The sequence below is a fragment of the Eublepharis macularius genome, chromosome 12 (assembly GCF_028583425.1).
Source record: "Eublepharis macularius isolate TG4126 chromosome 12, MPM_Emac_v1.0, whole genome shotgun sequence".
NCBI classification, from domain to species: domain Eukaryota; kingdom Metazoa; phylum Chordata; class Lepidosauria; order Squamata; family Eublepharidae; genus Eublepharis; species Eublepharis macularius.
The window spans coordinates 54,508,209-54,530,737 of record NC_072801.1 but is presented as its reverse complement, the minus strand read 5'-3'; the positions used below and the strand labels follow the sequence as shown (position 1 = coordinate 54,530,737).

At 44.9% G+C, this 22,529-nt stretch overlaps 1 protein-coding gene across 1 annotated transcript in view; it reads left to right on the top strand.

Annotated features, from left to right (window-relative positions):
• The first annotated feature begins 716 nt into the window (after positions 1-716).
• LOC129338538 (deleted in malignant brain tumors 1 protein-like) overlaps positions 717-22,529 on the top strand; it is a 36,823-nt gene continuing 15,010 nt past the window's right edge. Inside the window, exons 1-5 of the mRNA XM_054992847.1 lie at positions 717-916; positions 12,810-13,157; positions 15,205-15,510; positions 18,104-18,418; positions 21,219-21,524. Coding sequence (XP_054848822.1) covers positions 823-916; positions 12,810-13,157; positions 15,205-15,510; positions 18,104-18,418; positions 21,219-21,524 — 1,369 coding nt within the window. The 5' untranslated portion in view covers positions 717-822. The remainder of the gene's footprint in view (positions 917-12,809; positions 13,158-15,204; positions 15,511-18,103; positions 18,419-21,218; positions 21,525-22,529) is intronic.

Below are 22,529 nucleotides of genomic sequence, written 5' to 3'. Positions count from 1 at the left end.
TGGTCTCCACTATACATGGCTGAGGGTTGCATTTATCTTTGAGGTAAAAATTGTGAGTTTCACAGAGCTTTCTGCTATACAAACTTAGTATATGAGAGAAATAGAACTGACCATCTGGGAGACAAGGAAATGAGCATTGTCAGGGTTACAAAATGTTTTAAACAGCAAAACTGACAAAAAAAAAGCAGCAATGCGTCTAAAACCTGGAACACAAACCATACCCCCAGTGAAACATTCAGAATCCCCACATCCAAATATTCAGTTCTACATCACTTCAAGAGCTTTTCTACATGGCACTGTCTTACCGCCCCTCTCCAGAATGCCACCAGCGCCTTCCTGACTCTTGCAGGTTCGTGCTAACCAAGTGTAGGGGCTGTCACCAGGAGGGAGCTGCTGCTGTTTTCACTTGCTTATAAGGGAGAGGAAACTGCAGGTATGTTCAGAAATGCTACTCAAGTTCCTACTGGCTCTGCTCACAGAAGTCATAGGGAGTAACACCAGGGTCCCTTAGGAAATCTCATATCACCGTGTCTTTCGTGGTAGTTGCGATACCCATTTGAGGGAACTGAAAGTTGATTCACATTGTTGCAAATGCTGGAATCAGCAGAACCAAGCAGATTTGCCAAATCAAGTTCAACTTGACTCCTCCTTCCCAGTTTGCACCAGTCACTCCCCAGCATTTTGCCTCCACTCCCAACCTTTGCCCATGGCATTGACCTAAGCAAGTGTCCCATCAGGACAAGCTGCAGGCAACACGTCCAGGCCTTGAGTACTCTGTCCAAGGGAGGAATCTGCTCCCACCTCACAGGATTCCTGGGGGCAATGGCTGCCTTCACTCTCCCCTCTTCAGCGAGACATCTAGAAAAGGGGCTGAGAGAAATGGCAATGACCCTTCTTCTCCTGACCTGTCTTTGGGGTGAGTGATTTCTCCTTCAGTTCCACAAATGTGTGCCTTCCCTCTCTCCTCTCTGCTGTAACTCCATTGCATTGCTTGTTTTGTAGAGATCGGAATGGAGAGTTGGTGGGCAGAAGGTGGTTCAAGGTCCACCAGCCAGTTTGGGGTGTACTGCCTGGTTCCTTCCCGTAACTTGGGTTCTTGTGGAGAATGTTGGATCAGGTAGTTCTTGCTCTCAAGCAGCAAGTCTCTCCTCTTGATCATAAGCAAGAGTATACTCAGGATTACAGCACAGAATTACTGATTTATTTAAGATGCTACCAACAGGGATCCTAGTAATAAGTAGGTGAAAATATCACACAAAATTGAAGCCAGCCCATTCCTGGATTAGACTGCTAGGGGCTTTGGCTGAGGCAATTCGCCCCTCCTGACTGCCCATGTCCCCCCCCTGCCTTGGATATGAATTTTAATCTGCCAGCTGCTTTATAGCATATTCAGCCTTAAACTGAATCGGATAGCAGATGCCTTTTTGTATCTGTAACTATTGAGATTGTTGGTTTTAAATATTGTTTTCATGTAAATTGCTTTATTGTATATTATATCTGTATGTTTTTGTGTTGTTGTGACCCGCCCTGAGCCTGCTCATGGGAAGGGCAGGATATAAGTCTAATAAATGAAATGAATGTAAGCAGGAATAGAATTATGGTCCCTGCTAAGTAATTACTGCTCATTGGGGATTCAGATAAATGCATCCAAATAGTGCTTGACTTTTAAAACCTATCATTTTAGAAATTATTAAGACCCAGACTAAAAGTTTCACTGAATTGTGTATATGGATCTCTCCTATCAAAGAAGGCTTGAATTTCATGAGAGCAAAGAATTTGGGGGCAAAATGTTTAACTCCTCCCACAGCTTTCCTGAAATTTAGACTCGGAAAGTAGCACAAGGAAAAAGGATAAACATGCCCCAGTGATGCTCTTTCCACCATGAATTTTTAAAAAATAAAATACATCAAAAGTCCAATCATGATGACTCTAAATTTCCACAGTGAATGTTTTATCCTTGTTATTTGCAGAGGAGGTACTATGGGTGAAGCTACAAGTGACGAATGACACTTGAACGGCAAGTGTATTTCTCCCTGTTCACTTGCCCTCCACTCAATCCACTTGCTGTTCAAGTGTCATTCGTCACTTGTAGCTTGGCCCTGAGAGTTCTTTCTAGGTAGTGAGGAAAAGCACTTAAGGAATTTTCATTGACTAGAGATACAAAATAGGCTGGATAGAGCGCAGTATTTGAACTTTCCCCTTGCTAGTTTGTTCCCATTGAGAATTTTGTTATTGTGCTTATCCTACACTGCAAGCACAGTGGCCAGTGTGTATGACCCACCCGATCCCACCTCTCTTGCAGAACAACTGAGAGTACAGGAGGTGGGGAGGAGTCCTGGAACTTATCTTCATGATTTTTTTAAAAAATAAGGCAAAGAAAACAAAGAAATGCAGACTTTGATCATCGTCTGTAACACTGGCTGCCAAATCATCAAAGGCATGCAAATATTAGCTGGATGCTCTGAGCGTTCTCCAGTTAGCTTCATAGCAAGGCTTCCAAAATACCCCCTCTGTTTTAGAGGGACCAGATGCAAAAATGTGTAGGGCTTTATTGTTTAGGAAGGGCAACAGCAAACACATCTACGTTCAGTTAAGAACTACCTGGAATCTCCAGGACTTGCTACAATCATCTCAAGGACTTGGGAGTGTGCTCGGCTCCAACCCAAAATTAGAAATATAGAAGTGTTTTGTTATTGTTGTTTAGAATGCGTAAAGAAATAACCAAAAAAACCCTTCTGCCTTAACTTCAAGGTTTGAACTGAGCACATTCCCAAGCTGGACATAACCGATTGTCTTCTTCTGTCTTGTTGATTCATAGAAAAATTCTATTAAATCACACTGCTGGAAATGGCAGTAAATGTGAACAGGCACCTATATTGTTAATAATTATATTAGAGTTTAGAATTTTAGCAGGTGAGTCTTATCTTTTATGGGTAAGGACAGTTGGCCCTAGAAAATTCCTTCCTCCTTACAGGTATTTATTTATATAAAAAGTGTATAGGCCACCTCACTGGTGAATTGCTCATGGCAACTTACAACATAAACCCCAAAAAATTCAGATTCAGAGAACCAAAGAAATAAAACTAGCCCTTGTTTAGCAAAATAATAACAAAAATTGTAACAAGTATAATAACTACAACATCCAGCAGCCATTAAACCAGCAGCTCCTCAGCTCATAACAACAGGCTAAAACCACCTTAAAACAAAGAAGGATGCAGGCCATACAGTCTTTGACTTGGTGCCTGGTGGTGGAGAGTGCCTGCAAGTCATAGCTGACTCATGGTGATCCCTGGTGCCTAAACATCAGCCAGCTGAACAGTGAGGAATGCTATCAACAAAAAAATCTGCCTCTAACTGCTACTCATCTCTACTTTATGACACAAAGATCTTGAAACCAAATTAACTGCTGAGCAAGACAGTACAGGAAAGAGGCAGCTTTTAGGAGGTGGTCCTTCAGATATTAACTATCATTCAGATATTACCAGACAGAAGCCCTGTCTTACCTTGTAGAATCTGAAGATCTTCAAAAGTTTGTTCTATTATCCCCCCCTCCCCCCCCACACACACTTTCTTCCTCTTTTCTGCATAAGCTTAGCAGATTAAGTTCACCAGTTCGGGTTTTTTCTTCTACTATTGATGCCAAATGTTCTGGATTCTGTGCCAGAAAGAGTCTCTACCAGTCTAGGAGGTATAGTGGCAAGGGCTAGCGATGGGCTTGAACAGGGGAAAAAAATGAACATGATGTTCATTGTTTGTTGCCATTCACAAACAGGGATTCAGGAACATCGACGGACGTGACATGTTCAGGAACATGTTTGTAGTTGGAGGTTCGTGGGAGCCAGAATGCCCCCCTTGGGACTTAGCTGAACTTGAGCCAGGGAAAGGAGAGTCCATGGGTCTCCCCCTTTCATGTCATTTTCTCTTCACAGTGGCAAAAATTGGACTGTCCGCTGGAAGCTAATTGAGGAGTTACAAACTGACCTTCCCAATGTCCAATACCCACCAAATTTGCAGGGGGCATAGTCCTCACTGTCCTCCGAAGACCCCCCCCCCAAGTTTCAGAGAGATTGCACCCTGGGAAAGGCATGATCCATGGGTCTCCCCCTTTCATGCCATTTTCTCTTCACAGTGGCAAAAACTGGACTGTCTGCTGGAAGCTTCTTTGAGGGGTTACAAACTGATCTTTCCAATGTCCAATACCCACCAAATTTGCAGGGGACATAGTCCTCACTGTCCTCTGAAGACACCTCAAGTTTCAGAGAGATTGGACCCTGGGAAAGCCATGATCCATGGGTCCCTACCTTTCCTGTCATTTTATCTTCACAGTGGCAAAAACTGGACTGTCTGCTGGAAGCTACTTTGAGGGGTTACAAGCCAGAAGGAAAGCCAGAATGAGTTTAGACAGATTTCAGACAGTCCATGCCTATGTTGCCAGGGGAATTGATTGAAAGATGCATGACTGTCTGGCTTTATGAACGGCTGGCGAACGGCACGAAGAGGGCTTGGAACGAACACATGTTCGCCAGGAACGGGGCCTTATGAACAGCTTGCTCATGAACAGTGGATTGGGCTGTCCGTGGCTTTTTTTGTTCATATTGCTGTTCGTGCCCATCTCTAGCAAGGACATGACGTTGCATGAGCATTTACGTCACTTCCAGAAAAAATCAGAAATGACAGAGGATAGCTCTAGGAATTGTCGGTGATAAGCATTTCTGGCAGCCATCTATATAAATAAAAGGATCTATCTGTCCATCTGTCCACATAACACCTAAGAAAACGAAGCTAGTAGTATCAAAATTGGTCATCCACTTCAGAATGGTTGTTGAGGTTGCAGCGCCAAACATGAAAGGAATTAAAATTTCCTGACATGCATAATTACCAGAACTGCCCCTCCTTCTTTTGTACTGGAAGTTGTTGTTTCTGGAAAGCGCAGCTCATCAGAAAAAGGAAAAAAAAGCTAGGCATTTGGAAATTGGCCACAGAGTTCAGGATGATGATGCCAAAAGAGAAAGGGAAGTGAGACATCCTGTCCTGTGTCAAGAACCACTACCATCATTTGATGCTGTTTGCAATGGAAGCTAAGGTTGTCTGTAGCAGGCATAGCTAATTAGAAAATAAAGCTAGGAGCTTCAAAATGGCCTTCTAGATTCAGAATGATGATGAGAGTTGCAGGGCCCCAAACAGAGGGAACTGGAACATTGGGACTCAGGTTATCTCCAACTAGGGTTACCAGGTCTCCCTATTGTCCTGGCAGGAGGCGGGGGATCCTGCACTAACCTTACTTGCACTCCCATAATGCTTTTCACATTTGTGTGCCTGTGCAATAATATCACTTCTGGGAAGTGGGTGTGTGTGTGTGCTTCACTGCAGGCCGATTTTGGTCTCAAACGGGCCTGTTTGGGGCCAAAATCAGATCACACTGAAGCACCAGAGTGCTCTTGGGGTGGCACGATGACATCACTCCTGGGAGGCGGAACTCGTCTGAATAAAAAGTTTAAAAAAAGAAACCAGCTTCAGCATGACTGTATGACTTGCAGTGATAAAAATGAAGAGAATCATGCCATCCCAGCACAGATTACCTTATGAACAAACCTCTGGTATTTGCAATGGAAGCCAGCACAGGCTTTCAGCTTAGATAGGGACAGTGGAAAATATCCCTTCTCTGACAAAACAGGAGGGGATTTTCATCTTCCTGACCTATCAGAGCCTGTGTGGTGGAGTGGTTAAAATGTCAAGGAGATCCAGGTTGGAACACCCACTCAGTTGTGGAAGATTAGAGGATGACTTTGGGCTAGTTACAGCCTCTTGGCCAGACCTTCCTCACAGGATTGTGGTGAATATGAAATGGAGTAGAGGAGAACAATGAACGCCACTTTGTTTCCCCTTTGGGGACCATGGCTACATATAACATTTCTTATAAATCTAATTTTGGCTACAGTTTGAATTAAGGGATAATTTCTCTTGCTGTTTCTTCCTCTGGTGTTGATGCAGCTCTACTGGCAGGAGGCAAAATTGCTCATTCTTTATTCTAACTACCATTATACTTAGCGAGCACAGTGGGCTATGGGGCTGGCCAGCAGGGTGAGCCGGGGCAGAGCCCCTAATGTAAAATTGGATACTTTGCTTAGCCAGACAGACGGAGACAGAAGGTGAAGGCTGGGGATCAGCAGAGTTTCCCCTTATCTCTATGGAAAGACAAAAGAGTTCCTTTGGTCCTTACCTGGGTCTGGGAGGCCCTTCTGGACTGGTGAGGTAAGAGAAGGGCATTGTGGAAAGAAAGCCACTGACTATTTATTTATTTATTTATTAAAATACTAGCAACAAAGCTCATTGTGGGAAAAAATACAATGGGCTCTAGAAAGGGGAGGGTGGGCAGGCAGGCATTGCCTCCACCTCCATGACTCATCCCAGCCAGGTGAAGGCGGGGGGGGGGGTGGTCATTGACACTTCCTCCACTCCTGACCCATACCGGGTGAAGGTGTTGGGCAGGCATTGCCGCCTTCTATGCAACTGATCCTGGTAGGGTGAAGGGGGGAGGGCATTAACTCCTGCTCCCCACCTGATCCCAGCCAGGTAAAGGGGGGTGGCCATTGCCTCATGCTCTGCTCATGACCCCAGCCAGTGAAGGCATGAGCAAGCATTGCCACCTGCTCCACTCCTGATCCCAACCGGGTGAAGGGGGGGTGGGCATTGCCATCTGCTCCACGCCTGATCCCAGCTGGGTGAAGGGGGTGGGCATTGCCAACCTGCTCCACTCCTGATCCCAGCCATCTGCATTGCTCTTGATTCCAGCTGGTTGAAGGTGGATGTTGGGGATTGCCACCTGCTATGCTTCTGATCCTGGCCAGTGAAGGTGAGGGGTGGGCACTGCAAGCTGCTTCACTCCTGATCCCATCCATGTGAAGGGGTGATGGGCATTGACAACTGCTCAGCAGCTGATCCAGGCCAGGTAAAGTGAGGGGGGCGGGCATTGCCTCCTGCTCCATGCCTGATCCTGGCCAGGTGAAAGTGGGGGGTGGCATTGCTGCCTGCTCTGCTCCTGATCCCGGCTGGGTGAAGGAGGGGTGGGCATTGCCTCCTGCTTCATGTCTGATCCTGGCCAGGTAAAGGTGGGGGTGGACACTGCCACTTGCTCCACTCCTGATCCCAACCGAGTGAAGGGGGAGTGGGCATTGCCTCCTGCTGTATACCTGATTTCAGCTGGGTGAAGTTGGGAGTGCATTGCCACCTTCTCCGCGCTTGATCCTAGCTGGGTGAAGGGGGGCAGTAATTGCCACCTGATCCAAGCCTGATTCCAGCAGGTTGAGGAGAGGGCAAGTGTTGCTGCCTGCTCTACTCCTTATCCTGGTTGAGTGAAGGGGTGAGTGGGCATTGCCTCCTGCTCCATGCCTGATCCTGGCCAGGTGAAGGTGGGGGGTGGGCATTGCCACCTGCTCTGTTCCTGATCCCAGCTGGGTGAAAGGGATGCAGGCATTGCCACTTTCTCCACGCCTGGTTCCAGCAGGGTGAAGGCAGGGGGTGGGCATTGCCACCTGCTCTGCTCCTGATTCTGGCTGGGTGAAGACAGGGCGTGGGCATTGCCACTTGCTCCATGCCTGATCCCAGCCATGTGAAGGGGTGGTGGGCATTGCCACCTGCTCTGTGCCTGATCCCAGTCTGGTGAAGGGGGATGGCTTTACCACCTGCTCTGCTCCTGATCTCAGCCGAGTGAAGGGGAGAGGGCATTGCCTCCTGCTCCATGACTGATTCTGGCTGGGTGAAGGGGGAGGGCATTGCCGCCTGCTCCACTCCTGATTCCAGTTGGGTGAAGCAGGGGTGGACATTGCCACCTGTTTTGCTCCTGATCCCACCCGGGTGAAGGGGATGGGCACTGCCACCTTCTCTGCTCCTGATCCCAGCTGGGTTAAGGCAGGGGATGGGCATTGCCATCTGCTCTCCTCCTGATCCTTGCCTGGGCTTCCCACCGTGGTGCACTCTCTGGAGTGATAGGCTGCCTCACCTGAGCTTCTCTCTGTGGCAGCGCCCTCTGGTGGCACTCCAGGAAAGAAAGTGAGTTGTCTGAAACAAGGTTACTCTTTTATATTGTAAGAATTTTACCTCGTCTTTCCTCATGATTCAAGGTGGCTTACAATAGTAGATTAAAATGATAGATAGCTTAAACCAAAATAAACAACCCTCTCCTGCTGATCCTTCTCTCTCTGGGACTCTTCCATCCGTCTGCCCAGGTGTCATAATTCTTGGTGCCAGCTCTCCTGTTTCTACCATGGGCCAAACTATGGGCACTGGGTCTGCAGAGAGCTGTGAAACAGTCCCAGTTTCTCTGTGCTCAGCTTGATGGTTGCGCCTGAAAGAGCCAAGGCTGCTTTGGCCAGTTCTAATCTCTCCCACCGTGAGGAGAAGGCAACATATGTCAAAGGCTCAGACAGAAGCCGGGCTGGCTTCCAAAGCTAGGCAGGGGAGGGCAGCGAGATGCTGGCAACAATGCAATGTGCCTGTGCTGGCTACAGGCCTTTCATCTGTAGGCAATGATTGAAGGGATACTGATGAGAAGAGAGTCAGGCTTACAGGGATTCCTACAGACTCATGCATTTAACTCTCAGGGTTGGAGAACTCACATTGCATGCAAGAGGTCCTTAGGCTCTGCCTAATTAGTTTTTATATATATTAATTTTATTTACTTAGTTCTGAATAAGAATATCTTATCTCATAAGGCAAACTGGAGAACAATGGGGATAGGCAAGGTTTACCATGTTGAGAGAATCAAGAGTATAATTGGTTAAAGAACTGGAAGCAAGCTGTAGGGAGGACAATTTTTCCCAAAGGAGGAAGCAGTGGAGTCTCTCAGAATCTGTACTGAGAACAGGAGTCAGGATAAACACAGAAGTAGCCAACTATGAAGATGCCCAAATTGTTCTGGATGACCAAGTCCAAAAAAGATTGTGAAATGTTCCAAAAAATCTCTCCAAACATAGTGAAAAAGTAACATAACGGCAGATGGGATTTTAACTTCCATGAAAATCTTAACCAGGAACACACTGATGGGTTAGAACCAGCTGTCACTCACTATCCAGAGTTTCTCTATACAAGACATCTTACATGGGGACACTTGAGTGAATAATCTTACCCTTGTCCTCCCATTGTGACAGATCAAGATGGGTAGCTGTGTTAGTCTATCTGTAGCAGTAGAAAAGAGCAAGAGACCAGTAGCACCTATAAGACTAACAAAATTTGTGGGGTATGAGCTTTTGTGAGTCACAGCTCACTTCTTCAGATAACACTCTGAAGCTGTGACTCACTAAAGCTCTTACCCTACCACAAATTTTGTTAGTCTTATAGGTGCTACTGGATTTTCCCATTGTAGATACACATGCACCTCTAGGGAGACAGAGTACACTTGAATATAAGACCTCACAGAAAGTAAGTCACTTGAGCGTCCCCATGTAAGATGTCTTGTATAGAGAGACTCTCCGGACAGGGATAGAAAATTAAATGAGTATGACATTTCCATTTGCTGAGTATGCAGTGAAACAGGAAAGCTTGCTATTGGGGAAGGAACTGAAAATCGGAAAGCAAGTATGATAATGCTTGTATGTAAATACAATTTATATAAGAATCACTAAGGAGGGAAACCGGTTGAGAAACTCTCCACTTCTGTTGTGCAATAAAGAAAAAAAGAGCCGCTGCACTTTATTAAACAGTTTCCAGGCTGCTTTTCCTTAAAAAGGTAACTGAGAGGGCAGTAGATGAACAGCTCTGGTGTTTCCTTGATTTGTCCTTGACTCATTTAAGTCTGCTTTTAGGCTTGTTTATGGAACAGAGATAGTCTTGCTGGTTCTAGTGGACAATCTCCACCTGAAGAGCCAGTTTGGTGTAGTGGTTAAAAGCTCGGGACTGTGATCTGGAGAACTAGGTTTGATTCCCCACTCCTCCACTTGAAGCCAGCTGGGTGACCTTGGGTCAGTCTCAGCTCTCCAGAGCTCTCTCAGCCCTACCCACCTCACAGGGTGATTGTTGTGGGAATAATAACAACATACTTTGTAAACCGCTCTGAATTGGTGTTAAGTGAAGGGTGGTATATAAATTGAATGTTGTTGTTATATTATTATTGTTGTTATATTGAGAAGGGATATGCTTCAGTGCTAATTCGATTAGCCTTTGACATGGTCCACTCCTCAACATGATTGACTTGCTGGAATGAGAAGAATTTGAGTGGATTATCTTTCTTTATGTAAGCCACCAGGAGCAAATTTCTCTGCCCTTGGCCAGTGCCTGGATGTTGTGGTCAGGTCAGGTGAATAAGGTGTGGGAAGTATGAGCTGAAGTTGAAGGTGATTGATAGAGCTGAAGGCTGATTCAATGGAAAGTGTTATACTCCTCATTTTTGACAGAATGAGTTTCTCATTATCTGACTCTTTTAGGAGGAGCTCAAGGCCAGTCCTGTTATTAGAAAAGCAGGTTGGGACTGTGGTAAAAAGCTCATTTCTTCTATTCAGCCTAGATCAGAAATTCCCCTTTTGAATTCGGCTGTCCTGGCTGTGCTTGATCCATATTATGGTAACCTCAAGAATAAATGGTTGTAATATGCCTTACATGGGTGTTGAATAGGGTGTGTGGTTTAATAATTTTCTTATTAACTTCAGATCCAGACTTTGATGGTGCGTGCTCTTCATTATCCTGAAGTTTTCAGACTCTTATTACCATTTTGGACAGGAGGAGGTACTTCTTCAAGTCTCAGATAAATGAGACCATTTTTCTACCACCGTCACCGCCACTGCCTAATTTCCTCTCCCAAAGGCAGTAGGAGCAGTAATGGAAGGAAGGATAGAGAGAAAGTTGGCCCTATCAGATGTTACTAATCATCTCTCATCACTTAAAATTGTAAAGGGATTTGAACCCTGGCTAACAGCTGTCAGTTGTCATCTCACATTCTTTTAAACATTAAATGACTCTGACAGACAGGTGGCCAGAGGTCTACCAGCCTTTGGGATTAATGAGTGGTGTCCAGAAGCCAGGTAATAGCCACTACCAGCTGATAGTTGGGGGAAGTAGGATTTATCAGGCCAGCAATGGATTTTTTTAACAGTTACGTTATATGCCTTTTAAAATTTTTTAAAGAACTGCAATTATTTATGTCCATTTCAGAAAGGGGATTCACAGTGGCAGGGGTTATTTTGTAGATAAAGAACTGGAGGAACTCATTAGCATAAATCATTAACATAACTCATTAGCATATGTCACACCCCTTGCCATCACCGGAAGTGTGTCATTGGCATAACTGATTGCATATGCCACACCCCCTGACATCACCTATCCTGGCTGTTTTGGACCCAATCCTGGCCATTCAGGGCTGGAATTGGGCCCAAAATGACAAAAAGGGGCTGAAAAATGGCCAAAAGGGGGCCCAAAATGGTCAGGATCGGGTCACTGCTGAGTGGGAGAGTGATCCACCACCCGTCAGAGGCCCAAGGACCAAACATCTCTGAGAACACTGCTGCCACTGTTACAAACTTCAACAGCAGTCTGTCACATCTCTCTTAATTGGCCGTGCGCAGAGATGTTTGGTGAGGAGGTCTGTTGGCCCCTGATGCAGTCTGGAAACAAGCGTTGTTGATGACCGGTTCCTTGTCGGGTCTCGGTCCTCCAGAGTGTTCCATCTCCTTGTTCCACCTGTTGAAAGAAAATGAGAAGAGTACATCTATCTAAGAACTTACCTTGAACAGGAACGAGGGGTCCTCACGGCTTCCCTGGTTTGCTGTCTATGTTTCATCTCTGCTTTGAACTCTGATATGAACTTGATTGCACCATTTGATATTTCTGTATTGGCCGACTTTGAGCTGTTTATTGCACATTGTTTATGTGTTTTGATATGCTTATAACAGTATTGTTATTTATTCATTGCACTGCGCCACTTTAATACACTAGAATTTCAGAACCTGACTGACTGTATCCCTTAGTTGTGGGTTTCCACTTTGATTACTCAGGTTGTTGCTAAGGGAGCTTCCTTTTGTTCAATTAGATTGGTGGGCAGGATCCAACATTTACAGCCATTCCTCAGGAAGTAGAGGAACCTGACCACGGATCTGGCAGGGCAGCAGAGCCGCATAGGTGGGCAAGAGCCCACTGGCTGAACAGGCAGGGCAGTGCTGGAACCCAGAGATGGTTGCCTGCCAGCCCAGCCAACCACCTCTATTATGTGATGTTGGCTGGGTCTCATCAGTTCTTGGAAGCTAAGCAGGGTCAGTACTTGGATGGCAACCACCAAGGAAGATCCTGCAGAGGAAGGCACTGGCAAACCACCTCTGTTTCTCATTTCCCTCAACAGCCCCTTGCTGAGGTCACCACATGTCAATTGTGACTTGACAGCACATATGTACACACATATCCAGATGCAACCCCCTATCATTGAAGACAAACCAGGAATTTTAGCAAGTACAAAATGCAACAGCTGATTATTATAATTATGCAAATATTTCATTGATTATATGTTGTGTTTCCAGATTCAATGTAAAGTGCTGATATTTTCCTTTGAAACTGTTCATGAATATCATATATGACAGCTAATAGAACTTCTAGGAATAGACAGTATATACTTAAATTCTAGATTCCTATGCGGATGAATATAGAATGGCCAATGCCTGGAGGTATTTGGTTGCTTGGTGCCGAAGAACCCTGAACTAGGTAGACCTTATCTGATCCAGCAAGACAATTCCTTCTGTCCTTTTTTCTTAGTCCTAACGCTACATCTCCAATGATAATTCAAGGGAGAAGCTCTCTTCTCTAACCTGTTCTCTGAATATTGATATTCCTAGGTGTGGTTCGGTGCTCAGATCCTGCAACTTCAGATACATCTGAGGTGAGGCTAGTGAATGGATCAAGTCGCTGCAGCGGAAGAGTGGAAGTGCTCCATAATAACCAATGGGGCACTGTTTGCGATGATAACTGGGGCATGCAGGATGCCAGAGTCGTGTGCCGGCAGCTGGGTTGCACATCAGCAATAGCAGCTGTAACCAGAGCACATTTTGGAAGAGGAACTGGCCGCATTTGGCTGGATGAAGTTGAATGCAAAGGCACAGAATTAACTCTCAGTCAGTGCCCGGCAAGGCCTTGGGGTGAAAACAACTGCAACCATGGAGAAGACGCTGGCATCATATGCGCAGGTAAATTCATTCATCTATGGGTTGATTCACATTTTACTTCTTTCCTAAATGGTGTGGTCAGCTGGCCAGGGCAGCTGTGGCTTGGTATTCAGGAATCAGAAGATGAAGCTTTGCATGGCAAGAAAATAAATATTTTCACTTGCACATCTCATTGCTGTTAAAGGCACAACAAGGAGGCTATTAACAAAAAAGGTGGCAACCCTAAACATATGGAAACTCTCATGAAATTAATTAGTCTAGAAAAAGTTCATGAGGTGAATTTTTCTTAAGAACATTTGGTGACCACTGTCTTATCAAGGGGAAGCCTTGTGAAAAAAGCAAGTTTTGTGAGGAGGTAGATTTCATTCTGAGAGGGAAATTTACAACTTCTGTAACAGGAGTATATACACATGGACAGGGCTTTTTTTCAGTGGGAACGCAGTGGAACAGAGTTCTGGCACCTCTTGAAAATGGTCACATGGCCGGTGGCCCCGCCCCCTGATCTCCAGACAGAGGGGAGTTTAAATTGCCCTCCGCGCTGCAGCAATCTAAACTCCTCTCTGTCTGGAGATCAGGGGGCGGGGCCACCAGCCATGTGGCCATTTTCGCCGAGGGTGATTTAAACTTTAAAAAAACTCCCCCTTGTTCCAACTGACCCAAAGTGACATCATTGTGCGGTCCTGAGTTCCACCATTGAGTTCCACCATCTCTTTTCCCAGAAAAAAAGCCCTGCACATGGATATATTGTAAAGAATCTCCATGAAGTAAAGTGCCATAGAACAGGATTGGGATGGCTAAGGGAAGCTGCTGAATAAAGGAAATTGTCTGGAGATAGTTCCCTTGACTCTGTCCTTGCCCTGTCCAGTGGCAGCAGAGCCATCCCAGGATCTGGGGCTGACCTGGGATTCCCTGGCAGATAAGGATGGGCAGTTGCAACTTCTCTCTACCCAGCAAGACTCAGCTCTGGGAGGATGGGATGCTGTCACTGTGGCAGGGGGCTTGCCTGCCCTATCGGTCTCTTTAGGGAGGGGTGGAGGTAGGAATGACAGCCACAGTGACACAAGGCAACAGCTCCATTGTCCTGTTGCCTCCCAAGGCAGAGGGGGTGGGTCCATGAGCAAAGACATGGGGCAGGGTACGGCTCAACCTTGAGTCCATGGCGGCAGCAAGAGGGGGAACAGCCTCCACCCAGGACTCCATGAGGACCGCAGAGATGTGGTTGGAGAATACAAGCCAGGCAAGGGTAGTGTTGCCTGCCTCAGCTTCCAGGGAGAACACACAACTTTGCCACTGTGGTAAACTGTGGCTGCTAGGGAGTGGGGATCGGGGTGGGCGGGCTCAAGGGGCCTTTCAGGCCCAATGGCCTGGCAGCTGCCAATGAAGAGGCTGGCAGGAAGAGCCTGGGGCTGCCCCACACCCTGAGGAGCCTTCCAAAGGCTTGAGGAAGGGGGATGAAGAGGAAAAGGAAGGATGTAGTCTCAGAGCAGGAGAGACAGCCGTGAACTGGAAGAAGAGAGGGAAGAGAGTGAAATAGTAACTCACTCCTTCCCTATTTCTGAAACCCATTCAACCTACCCCGCACCCAAAAGGCCTGGAACAGGAACCTCGGGAGGGGGCTTCTGCTCTTGGCGAGGAGGAGGCACCCACAGAAATCCTTGATGGAAGACTGTTAGCTGAACGTCAGTTTACCATCTCCAAGTGTACAACTGAAAAGAAAGGTGTATGGAGTGGATGCTGACTAAGGAGGAACTCAAGTCCCTTTGCTTCATCTTCATTCCTGACTTCATGTCTTGAAGGGAGTAGACTTTCCTTATCCACCCCAACATCTCTGGTTCCCATAGTTTCTCAAAAAAACTGATTGGCAACTGAATAACTGGGAAATCAACATAAGGAGAATAGTGCCATAGGATTTTGTGCTGATTGTTGGGCTTTGTGGCCCTAAAAAACAACCTGATAAATGCATGAGTTCAACCTGCTATTATTATAAATGAAAAGCTTGCTAAGAAAGCCTACTGCTTTACCATGAACTGCATTGGTGGTGACTGTCTTTCTATTTTCCTTTTAACAGAAGTGAGGCTGGCGGGTGGCTCAAATCCCTGTACTGGCCGGGTCGAGGTCTTTCATAACCAACAATGGGGAACAGTGTGTGAAGATGGCTGGGACATGAACGAAGCCCGTGTCGTGTGCCAGGAAGTGGGTTGCGGTGATGCTATAGCTGCACCCGGTAGAGCTAAGTTTGGACAAGGGACTGGTCCTACTTGGATGAATGGAGTCAACTGCACAGGATCTGAAGACAGTCTAAGCCAATGCCCAGCAAATCCCTTGGCAGAACACAGCTGTGACCACAGCAAGGATGCTGGTGTAGAATGTGCAGGTATTCACCATTTTTATGTCATGTAGGACAGACTGATAGTAATCAGGGGACAGCCATCAGAATGCAACAGGAATTAGGTAAAGAACCATGCAATCATATATGTCATCTTCACCCAAAGATACAGCTGTTTACTTAGCTCATGGGAAGAGAACACCTTCTTTCAAGAGTGTTTGGAAGGTTGCTGCTTGGTCCACCAGTTGCCAAAGGCAATGTTCCTTCTTTGTCAGAAACAGAAACTGAAGTTTCAAACAAGCATAAGGGGGAAAAGGAAAAATGAAAGAAAGTGAGAAAAGATGGACAAAGGATGAAGGAAAGGAGAAAACAGAAATACAGTGAGAAAAGATGGGCAAAGGATATTGGATGAGTGAGCAACTATTGTCTTAGGAAAGGAGATGTACCTCATAGCTCTTACCCTACACTCCACTCTCTGACTCTGAGTAGGTCACAGAACCTAACCCTGAGTAGGTTAAGTTCTTCTTAAAAAGTCTAGCGAGATCAAGTTAAATCACACACAATACTGTTACATTTTTGAATCAACCCAATGTATTAAGCATAACGACTCACTGTTCTAGCAATAGCAAATAGTGAAGAAAAGTGCACACAAAGGTGTTTAGTACCTCACCCACAGGCTTCAGTGGAACCAAAAAAAATTACACGCTGGCCAGCAGTTCACAGCAGTAGCAGAGAACATGGTTGAGATGGCTCTTGTCAAGGAGGGCAAGAAGGAATCAGATGTGCCTAGCATTGATTTTGCTGCACTGGATAGTATAGAAGTAAGCTTTGTTTCCTGGGGTTATATAACTTTCTGTGTTTTTCCTGCCCTGAGCCATTCCATTGCCCAGATAGTATAAATTTATAATGAAAAGTTTCTGTAGTTTCTAGTGAGCATGTCAAAAAGCCATTAGCAACACCTCATTGAGATAGAATCTTTTTGATGAGAATCAGCAGTATCTTTCCACCACAAATAGTTCAAGGAATCTGTACAATAATAGCTAGTTCTCATATGATTTCTTAGCATGTCTCATGTTCTTATTTTGAGTATGTTGCTTAGCCAGCAGTTCTTTATTGAAGTAATAAATCAGTTAGTAGTTCTCCAAATTTCCAAACACTTCATGTTGAAACTCCCACACTGATTTCTGAACTCTTCTCAGTTTAAGCACAAATTGCTTAGCCTATTTCTTAATCCCTAACAACAACAACACCCCCATTTTTTTCCTAGTCAGGGTCTTATCTCCTAGAAATAGAAATGCATTAAGGCAACATCAGCTGAGCATTCTAAGATATCAACAGCATGCTGTTTTCCAGTAGAGGGGAGTAAACAAGGAACACCCCAGTATCTGTATAGGAGTAGTGATAGGTATTTTTTCATAAATGATCTGCAATTTCTTGGATCCAACGCCTGCCTGGAAGACTCATACTCTGCCATAGAAGCTTGCTGGGTGACCTTGGATCAGTCACTCTCAAGTATTTGTGAGGATGAAATGGAGAAGCAGAGAATGTTGTCAGCTACTTTGGGTCTCCATTGGGGAGAAAGTGGGGTATAAATGAATAAAATATATTTTTTAATAAACCCTTGAAAAATCTCCCCTGATCTCCCCTCCTGGTCTTGTTGTTTATTTCTTATAGTTCACCATCCTCTGTATAGGGTCTGAATGAAAGGGGTGTGCAATACTGAGCACCGCATCAAGTAGTGACTTTATTGGATTTGTACTTATAATGCTGATAGATTTTATTTATACTGTTGTTTTTATAGGTATGACCAATGTTGTTACATTCATGGGGTGAGTGTGCTATAAGTTTAATAAAATAAAAATAAAATAAATAAAAATACTATTTAATAATGAGACTCACCCAATTACTATCTAGAGTGGTGCTGTCTAGAAACATGTTTTGTAACGTATCTGCTATTTGTAAGTTAGGTCAAGCAGAATTCGAAGGAGTCAAAACAGACTAAATTTCAATTGCTTGTTTTAGGTCAAGCAGAATTCGAAAAGTCAAAACAGACTAAATTTCAGTTGCTTGTACCATCCCACTACAGGTCTACCTAAGCTGCATGCAAACACAAATGCCACAAGGTATTTTTTTAAGGGATGAATCTGACTTAATTCTGTGTTTGCAATATAGATGACAGATGTTCTTATCAACCATGTGAATAACGCCATTTGTTCAATTAGTCACCTCATGACTCAGAAGGGCTCTTTATCTTTCTCTAAACTTTAAAGCATTGTGTGGTCATTTATTATCATTTTTTTAAATTTAATTTTAAATAGATGGAAAATCCAGGCAGGGGGAGGAGGAGTTGGTTTTATTACATCACAGATTCCAGCAAATCGGAGCACTGTGCAGCAAAGTTCTGTGTCAAGCGCACTGAAGCTGTTTTCCCTGAGTGTAAGCCTGGAGAGAAGATTTGCCAGTTTGAACAAAATGCCACAGGAACATTTCCAGAGTGACCTGCTGCTCAAATTATGTCCCCTGTTTACATTCCCCATTCAACCAGGATCAAAGTGCGCTTGTAGCAGTGACAATGCAAAAAAACAAAATTCATTCAGTTTCAGAAATGCTCATTCTTTGTTTGTCTCTTTCTTTTTCACAGAACCACCTGAGATAAGATTAGCAGAAGGCCCCAGTCGCTGTTCTGGGAGAGTTGAGATATTCCATGAACAAATTTGGGGAACTATATGTGATGATGATTGGGACCTCGAAGATGCCAATGTTGTGTGTCATTATCTCGGATGCGGAAGTGCTGTATCAGCCCCTCGAGGTTCTCGTTTTGGAGCAGGAAGTGGTCCCATCTGGCTGGATGGCGTTAACTGCACAGGGTCAGAGAATTCTATCCGTAAATGTCCTGCTAAAGAATGGGGGCAGCATGACTGTACTCACACCGAAGATGCTGGTGTCATATGTACAGGTAAGAGGCACATGCACAAAATCAAAACAGAGCAAAGGAATATGAACATTTCTTTCTATTCAATTATTTTTATATCATCCAACATGTGACAGGCTGGATCGTGTATTCACTGTTTCCTCTATTTCCTCTGCCCCCACATATGCACACACTTGCCCACCCAAAATAAACCCATGGATTGCAGAGTACAGCATGGCATGAGCAAAAATCGGGTGTATTGCAAAATGGTACCTGCAGAGAAAGTAGCTTCAGATGACTCAAGCAAGCACAGAACAAAAGCTGCAGAAATGCCAAGGGTAATGTCTACACTACAAACTAATGTCTGTTTCACACTATTTTAAGTGGTAGAGTTCCCTCCCCCCAAAAAGAATCAATTGTACTTTTATGAGACAGCAGAGCAGAATGCTTTAAGAAACAGACAGCAATTGCAGGAATTGAGGTGCACCAAAGTAAAAAGGCAGCAGACAAAGATGAGCACATCTCAGCTACACTGAAGATGGTATTCCAAGCAGCAATTGCCAGCTTGCTTGTTCTAGTCATCGCTCAGATCTATGATTCTGTTCTAGCAGTACAGAAGGGATGGGCAAGGAAGAGGATTTTTCTCATTGCCTAGTTCTCTTTTTTTTTTTTATAAATTTTTTATTTTTCAGTATACTACACAACACTACAATAACACTACACAAGACTATCACAAGGAAAGGAAAAGCATGAAGAGAAAGGGAAGGGGCGGGGAAAAGGGGACATAAAGGGAAGGATAAACTACATTCAACACTACACTTCAATGTTTTCCCTTCATACTGCCATAATAGAAAAAAAATAGCTCAATAAAATGATGATGGAGTGGTTAATCATACAGATTACACATTTCAAATTCTAATTAAACTTTCCTCCCCCTTCTGGGTCCCGGACGCAATTCTCTCTGTGCAACCGCAGCTGCGGTGCTCTCCTCCCCCCCCCCCTCAGGCTTCTCCTTTTCTTCGTTCTTGGTACACTGGAATTCCGGGTTTTTATCCTCAAAATCCTTTAGTTGATCTTCTGATAGTATCTTATAGGCTTGATCTTTATGTCTAAACCATATTCTTTCCGGAAGTAACCATTTATACTTTATTCCATGGTCCCTCAGAAGAGCTGCGAACTTTTTGTACTTAAAACGTCTTTTCCGGACTAGAAATGGAACGTCCTTTAAAATCTTGACCCATAAAGTCCAAATCCGCATTGTATGAGTTATATAGGATAGTGTCCCGAATCTTTTTAAATGAAAAGTCAATAATGATCTCGCGAGGCAACTGTCGCTTTGTTGCATATTTTGAAGAAGCCCGACGGACCTCCAAAATGGCGCTTTTAACCTCTTCTTTAGTTGTCCTCGCGGGTGTCGCCAGTAGTTCCGAGACCAAATCCCACAGATCCTCATTTTCCTCCTCTTTCACATTTTGGAGACGCAAAGTTGTCTGCATTCGTTCCACCTGTAGCCCGATCAGCTGGTTCTCCACCAACTTCAGCTCTTTTTTCGTAGCCTTCACAAGTGACGCACTTTCCAGAGCAGACTTCTCTGCCCCCCCCCGCTACTTCCTTAATGGTTTTCACTTCGCTTTCAATTGAGCCCACCCTTTGATCAGTTTCGTTTAGCTTGTCAACAAAGGGTTTTATGGCTTCCACCACCGCCCTGCGCACCAACTCTTTGAGCGACTCTCCCTTCTGTAAGGTAGCCGAGATTGACTTACCGAGAGCGGGACTTTGCTTCTTTACTGCCATTTGGGGGGGGGGCGCCAGCCAGAACCTGGAACTCACCGAAGGGGAAGAGCGAGTCTTCTTCAGATCAACCTCTCCTTCACAAACGCTTGTAGAACAGAAGGGATTCGCTTGTTTACAGGCTTCCACCTGTTTCTTTTATTTGCCGTTTCTCGTTGCCCGGCGGCACTCAAGGCGCCGCGCACGTCTGCCGGCCTCCATAGGGACAAACGGGCAATTCCCCCCCCGCATTGATTCTGGGAGGTTCTTCCCGCAGCGTCCCGGACCCTGCCTCCCTAACTGGGAGTCCTGGGGGCTAATCCTTGCAGATCAGCCGCCCGGTCAGGGTGCCCGGTCGTTTCCTCCCGGACCTGCCGAGAGGAGCGTCCGGCATGGCTGAGAAAGCGAAACCGAATCCCTCATTGCCTAGTTCTCTGATAGCACAAATACATTTGACGGAGCAAATCGTCCAGCCAATGGTCCCTCCCCTGGCTACCTTACAGACTATATCCAGCAAGAATCAGGTTCTGTACCCATGTTATCTGCATGACAGAGCAGAGATAACAGAGTCCATTTCTCCATCACACCACTGTACCAAACAATAGGGTACAGATACTCAAACCACATCATATTTTGTCCATTATGAATGGCACGTACACATAGTCTGCTACTTTCCCTTTTTTTTAGAACTACAGAAATGGTAATCAGTTCAGTCAATTCAATCGATTACCCACTTGCTTATATTTTATCAGGAAAAAAGCCTGCAATTTTCACCCTAAGGTCCTATTTGATTCAATTTGCATGAATTTTGACCTGTGGTACAAATGTTTACAAAGAGGAGCAACCCGAAACTGCCCTTTCCCAATCCTCATCAATTATTGTCCAGGAAACTTCTTGACACAATAAATGCATTTGGTTTGTGTTTGTGTCCGTGAATTCCTTCTGCCCCAGGTATTTAAATGATGTTATTAATTTGTATTAGTAGTACTAGCAATGGGATGTTCAGGGAACTCTTTGTAGGTTTATTCAACAGATGTGATTCTATGTTTAATGTGTGTGCTTTTTCTCCTATCAGATATCCGACTAATGAATGGCTCAACTCGCTGCTCAGGGAGAGTTGAGGTATATCACAACAAGCAGTGGGGGACTGTTTGTGATGATGGCTGGGATGTGCAAGATGCTGAAGTTGTGTGCCGGGAGCTGGATTGTGGAAATGCTTTATCAGCAGTAGGTGGAGCACGCTATACACAAGGGTCTGGTACTATCTGGCTAGACAGAGTGAACTGCACAGGAAAGGAAGCATCTCTGAGAGAATGCCAAGCAAGACCTTGGGGAGAGCATAGCTGTGACCACAGAAGAGATGCGAGTGTGGAGTGCTCAGGTAATTTTGTATAACAAGATATAATTTGAGAACCTGTTTTGTTTCATTATAAAATCCATGTAATGCCTTTGATTAGGATCAACCAACTCAACACAAAATGTGCAAGCTTTCAAGCTTGCTAGAACTCTTAATCAGACTGGATGTTACAGAATTTTAAAAACATTAAGGGATAGAAAGCAGATTTTTGGGTCATAATATTCCAACCTGATCTTGCAAACTTCCTTTGTGTGAGGCAGGCTGGTAAAAAGCTGAACAGTATTGCAACTAGAGATGGGCATGAACCGGAAAAAAACTGAACCATGCGGTTTGTGGTTCATCGGATTTCACGAAGCACGAACTTTCATGAACCTGCCCTAGTTTGTGAACCAGTTCGTTTGGTTCGTGAAAATGTCACATTCAGGTCAGCAAATCGTCACTTCCGGGCCAGCAGAAAGCCACTTCCAGGTCAGCAGAAAGTCTACAGGAAGTCCATTCCCTGTTGCCTAGGAAACTGAGTGATCGGCGCCAGACTGTCTGCAGTGATGAACCAAAAAACGAACCAAATGAACCAGCCTTAAGTTCATGGTGGTTGATCAGAAATGGGCTCTGATGAACCACCGGTTCACGAACCACAAACCGGCCTGGTTCATCACGAACTTTGGTTCGTATTTCGGTTTGTGTCCATCTCTAATTGCAACTATTAGGTTATAGAAAATTCTCTGGGAAGAATTAGTTAGATAGTATACACATTTTTCACATGTTAGAAGTACAAAAACCAGCTAAAGTCCATCTGAAACCACTCCAATGGGATGTGGCAAGACAAACTTTCTGGTTTAAAGCTGCATTGTCTTCTGAAAGAAGTTGGTTACAGCCCATAAATGATGCCAGAAACAGTCAGCAAACACCACCATGAATAATGCTTATATTCAAAGCAGTATCAGTCCCCTAAAACCAAGAGCACATGTCTGAGTTGCATTTACACATTCTGGAATATTACTTACTACATCCATACTCCACCTTTCTCCC